The sequence below is a fragment of the Sinocyclocheilus rhinocerous genome, unplaced genomic scaffold (genome assembly GCF_001515625.1).
Source record: "Sinocyclocheilus rhinocerous isolate Xijiao unplaced genomic scaffold, SAMN03320098_v1.1 scaffold820, whole genome shotgun sequence".
Taxonomy (NCBI): domain Eukaryota; kingdom Metazoa; phylum Chordata; class Actinopteri; order Cypriniformes; family Cyprinidae; genus Sinocyclocheilus; species Sinocyclocheilus rhinocerous.
The window spans coordinates 998,332-1,004,171 of NW_015670386.1; the positions used below are offsets into that span (position 1 = coordinate 998,332).

The window sequence follows — 5,840 nt, forward strand, 5'->3', positions numbered from 1 at the left end:
AAACACCGCTGTGTTTGCTTTTAGAGATGTGAAGCGGCTGAGCTGTTACTTTATTTGGAACTATTTTCGTTGATGAAAGAGAGCAAAATCAGGCAGTACTTGTTTATTGAACTGTTGTATTAAATCAATATCACATTTGCAAACTCCCTTAATAACTATTAAAAGTTGTCACTCTCCTTATCGCGATCTGTGGGCGCACAGAAAATGAGAGCGCGCGAGTGAGTTCTCAAGACTCAAAAGCACGTGCAAATGATACATTCCGTCATCTATCATCGCGTTATAAGCGCGGAACCTGCGGGAATAAGACAAAGTCCCTTTAAGGGTATTCTATAGTCTTTGGAATGAGTAGAATTGTTATTAATAGCCGCAATCCCGCACCGAAATTCAAGTTCTGCTCTGTGTTCTCTGCTAATAACCCGACTGTGAATGATGCGAGCGGCATCACTATGTTGTCATTGAGAAGCTGCAGGATGATTTTTGGTGTGCCAGCAGAACAACAACAACATCGCGCTACATGTTTCTTTTCCCATAATTTTTTCCAACTGACGGAAATCCGTCGTAGACTTGCTGCAATTAACAGAAATCCGTCGTAGCGACGGAGAACTTTAATCCCTGGTATCAGTTGCACGGGGAGCGGAACTCGGACATCTGTAGGTTTCAGAGCCATAGAGAAACATTGGAAGATCCGAAGCTCGCATCGTTTTTATGGGGTTTATGTTTAACAAATGGAAAAACGATGTGCCTGGGGTACTTGTAACAGTGATTCCAGGTATCCTGAGAGGATAGGCAATGGAATTTATTTTATTCTATTTCCTAAACCCAAACAAAACGGAGCAAAATGTCCCAAAGCATTCACCCCCAATCTCAATGAAGACAAAAACGTTTGTTATCTGGTTGTCATACTCTCATTAAGTTACAATTTTCATCTGCTCAAGCAGAACGTTAATGTTATCTTGTGCTTTAGAAATGTATCTCTGGCTAAAACTGGCTAATGTTAAAGTTAGTGAGTCCATACAAACCTAAATAGCGGACTGTTCTCGTGTCTTGTGCAGTGTAGGGCAAAAACACAAACGAAAGTCTACATTTCACTGTCTCTTCATATTAAACTGGTTAAATTTAAATTAATTTAATCGTACCCTGCAATACATGAACAGTGTTGATCTGGGATGTTGTTATCCGCGATCGTGTCGAACGTAACATAATCGAGGATTCTCCCGCTTGCATTGCGATCTGTAAACCCTCGCTTCCAAATTAATACCCACAATATTTATTTTAAAATATTTTATATATCCCTCCATGGTATATTTAAGTCCCACTTGAATGGTGGTCCTTCTGTGTCCAAAATTGATCAAAAAGTTATAGGGACAAGGTTTTCACACTGACAGCTGTCATTGTAAGACGGTTAGCAACTCTGTTTGTTTGTCCGAGTTCGCAAAAGTAACTAAGGGGGGCGGGGCTTACCGATAGGTCAATTACAACTGATTGCTGTGATTACATTAAAAAAAGTCTAAATTCCATATCTAAGACAATTCTTTCATAATTTCTTACCAGAATCCCCATGTTTGAAAACTGTCTTGTCATTGGGTTCATCCAAGAGTCTCCTGCACCCTTCAAGGAACCCTGAAGAAAATTAGACAGAAAGCTCAGTAACTAGTAATCAGGAGTAACTTCAGTTTCAGATTTGCATGAATATTGACCCTAGCCTGACCACTGACATACCTTGTTGCCCTTCTTGGCTCCCCAGCCTCCAGAGTTGTAGGACGAGCTGTTGCCTTGAGAACCAGCGCTGTTCCATACACCACCACTCTCATCCTCCTCCTCCCAGCTGGAGTGACGTGAAGCACTGACTGATCCCTCTCCTTCACCCCAACCTTCTTGCATAGACTTTGAACCTGTAAATATAAAGAAAAATACTTTAAAACACTCATAAGTATGAATACATTCGGGAACAGTTTAATTCCAAACACATTTCCATTACTGGTAGCACAAAATTATCCAGACTCACCAGACTTCACTGGATTGGGAGAGGGATCCCCCCAACCTGGTGCCTTGCCAGTGTCATCGGTGTTGCACCAATTAGTGGGTGCTTCAGTAGATTTACCCCAGGCTGCAGTACCGCTGTCCACACATGGACTGGAAGGAGAGCCACTACCTCCCCATCCAGAAGAAGCTAAGAGATAAACAAAAGAAATGCTATAATCAATATGGTTTTATGGTATGCAACAGCGTTGTCAAAAGTACCGACTTCGGTACCAGTCGGCACTGCAATTTTAAAAATGTTAAAATGCTAAGATTAGAGCGCTGTTGAGCGGATTCTTAAAGACCGCTGATTGACCATAGTGTTCAGCATTTGAAAGCTGTGTCTGTCAGTGTGGATCTGTTTATGTGTAGATATGTTAGGGATCCGCTGACATACGTGGTTTATTAAATGCTCCTATGTGCTTCTGTGTGAGCGCTCGGTGAAGAGCATGAAGCGATGATCATTGTAGCCAATTACAGTCATATCTGTTGAGCGTGTGAACACTATGGCCAATCAGCGGTGTTTAAGAATCCGCTCAACAGTGCTCAAATCTTAGCGGGAAATGGACGTTTTTAAAATTGCAGTACTGACTGGTACCGAAGTCAGTACTTTTGACAACACTACTATGCAACCTGAAAGCAAAGCGAAGAGCAAGAGTCAAAAATATCTAATGTTGTACTCTTTATTCTTTAAATATAAAACCAAATAACTTTAAGTTTGGGCTTCTGTTGCACTGACAATGATTTAATGCTAAAACAAAAATAACCATGAGGTAATTAAAAATGGTGTCTTTTAGAGTTTGTTGACACGTTTTCATGTTTCACAAAGGGTTAAAAAGAAGCAGCAGTGAATTCCCTTAAAATAGACACTTCAAAGTAGAGATTTTTGATCATGGACGATAAAAATTAGGGATGCACCGAATTTTCGGCCGCCGAAAATAATGTCATTTTCGGCCGAAAGAGAAAAACGGCCGAAAATACGAGCCGAAAATATAGGCTACATATAATAATATATATGGCGGGCCACGTGCCGCACCCCGCCCGGCAGTGTTCAGCGAGCAGGTTTCACTCTCCTCATCACTGCGCGGTTTGACGCTCCGCTCAATATTCCGCTCTATGAATGTGTGTTCCGCTCATGCTCACCGGAAAAGCAGTCCGCTCAAATAATGCGCTGACAGAAAATTTCTATGCAGTACACTTGTTCCTGTAGTAGCGCTACTGTGCTGTAACATGCTGTAGTACAGCTGTACTGGACAACACTGGTAAAATGATGCTACCTTCAGTGACGCTATGCTCTGCTCATATGCTCTGATAATAATAGATCTGTAGGACAATACATTATTTGGATAATTAGTCCAAAAAAAAAAAAAAACTTATATCTGATTCTGTTACATAGAAGTGAATAAAAATATTGATATTTAATATTAAGGTAACACTTTACAATAAGGTTCCATTAATTAATGTTAGTTAGTGTATTAACTAACATGAACGAACAATGAACAATACATTACAGTATTTATTAATCTTTATCTTTATTAAAAGTGTGTCATCTTTTATGTCAAATTTTTAAAAAAATGTATTTTATAAGCTTTTTTAAAATTCTAGATAAAACCATAGAATAAGAACAAGTAGAATAAGAAGAATAAGTTACTAATCAAATGAAATTAGTATTAAAATTAATTTGTACAGAGGTAGCACAGAAGAACACAAAAGTGGCTTGTAGGTGTATTTTCAGACATTTAATGAGGATCAGAGGTGGCATGAGTGCAATTAAATCCATAAATTCATGTTAAGATTAATGTTTAAAAAAATGTTGAATATAGAAATATTAAATGATTTAAAGAACTGAAAAGATACTTTAAAAATGAAACTAAATCCGCCAACAGGTGGCGACAAGTCACTGACTTGATCACTGAATCATTCATTCAATTGATTAATTCGAACAAGTGACTGTCTTTATGAATGGGTAATCATGAATCACTGACTCACTAGATTCGTTCAAAAACATCGCGATCTCACATTTGTAATCAACGAAGCTCTATACACTGCACAATTAATCTTTTATTTACACCGTCTACACTAGGGTGACCATACGTGCCATTTTTCCAGGACGCGTCCTGGATTTCTATATTGCCTAAAATATCTAGGTTTTGGCTTTGTTTTGCGTGTGCAGACCGATCGGTGTATGACATCAAAGTACGCAAATGCGACTGAAATGGTCGCACTGTAGAGCCCTGTCGTGATTTTCAACCGGCTCGCGGTTAATCGTTACATCCCTAGTTAAATATATAGTTCAGTCATGAAAATCTAGATAGCACAGGCTGACGGGTTGTTGTAACTGTATGGTATTTAGAGAGTTAAACAACTTGGCACAAGCTGATCGGTTCATGCTGCATATGCAGCCAATGAGCTTACTGCCTTGCATTTATATGGCTGGCTAGCATTCACTCAAGATTCCTGCAGCGCACTTTCAGAGTTTCCCTGAAACCCTCCACCTTCCCCAGCTCCACCTGTATAGATCTGCTACGGGGTTATTTTATATGCTATTTGTACAGCAGCAGTATGTCTTAAATACTCACGGCACCGTATAGCCGCATGCATTGGCAGTAGCAAGTTCCTGTACTTGCTTGCAGCAGCAATAATCTACAACTACAGCAATAACCAACAGCAGCAGCAATTCAGCAGCAGCGTAGCAGATCTATTCCGCCAAGACCAAATACATTAACATTGTCATATCCATCACCATGCTAAAATCTTCTGAGAGTTGTCATGATTGAACTAATGTTAACTAATGAACCTTAATGTAAAGTGTTATCAATATTAATATAAATTCTGTCCAGTTTTATTGTGTTACTTTCAGTAAAAGTGTGGTTATTTTATTGGCTTGTGTTTTTTAAATTCAGTATCATTAAAATTGAGTTAAATTTAAAAAATCTTACAAAATTACTTTATATTATTTAATAAAATAATAAATAATCATTACAATGCATTTTCGGTTTTGGTTTTCGGCCAAGTGCATCCAGAATTTTCGGTTTCGGTCCAGAATTTTCATTTCGGTGCATCCCTAATAAAAATGTCTCCACGATCTGCTTTTGAAGAAATATCGTATTATCGTGCTACAGTGCATATTCTATCAGTTGCAGTTCTGGCACCTCCATCTCAATATACTGTTCAACGTCACATGCATTCACATCAGTATTAACTCAGCGGTAGAGTTACTCTCACAGGACACTGTATTATTCAGTGTCACAAAAGTACATTATTTGCATCTGCTTTAAAGCCTTGCCGGTTAAATGTTTAATTTGCACGCTGGTTTGACGTGCGCTTTTTCTGAGCGCCGCGTACACCTGAAGCGCTCGCACTAAAAAGCCTGTCAAACAGTGCCTGATTACTTAACTAAGTTATCTTTTGCACTAATACTGTCAAAACACACAAGGTTTACATATAGACTCAGTTGATTATGTCTAAAATTAAAGTAAACAGTTGAGAGAAAAACAGATGCGTGCCTGTATATTAGATGCATGCAGCTCTTAAAGGGACAGTACTAAACATGCAGCCGACTGTCATTAACACTAGAACCGCCACGGGGTAAATTTAACCCGTGGCTGTTTTTAAAACGTACATAAAATATTTTTAATAAAACATTCAAGTCTCCCAGTCACTGACTTTTACTAAAATTGTGTGATTTACAATCCCCTGTTGTTAAAAACTGTTTAGGTAAAACCAGATAAAAAAATGGGGCATTTATACCTATAAGCGCCAGCGCGGGTCAAATTTACCCACTATATAATGCCTGTATGTTCGCGCTGTCATTTTCGTGC

At 38.8% G+C, this 5,840-nt stretch overlaps 1 protein-coding gene across 4 annotated transcripts in view; it reads right to left on the minus strand.

Annotated features, from left to right (window-relative positions):
- tnrc6ba (trinucleotide repeat containing adaptor 6Ba) overlaps positions 1-5,840 on the minus strand; it is a 39,733-nt gene that overhangs the window by 16,846 nt on the left and 17,047 nt on the right. For all 4 annotated transcript variants that reach the window (XM_016546058.1, XM_016546060.1, XM_016546059.1 and 1 more), the window contains 3 exons: positions 2,006-2,170; positions 1,720-1,892; positions 1,549-1,620 (listed from right to left, as the gene is read on the minus strand). In XM_016546058.1, the coding sequence (XP_016401544.1) occupies positions 1,549-1,620; positions 1,720-1,892; positions 2,006-2,170 (410 nt within the window). The remainder of the gene's footprint in view (positions 1-1,548; positions 1,621-1,719; positions 1,893-2,005; positions 2,171-5,840) is intronic.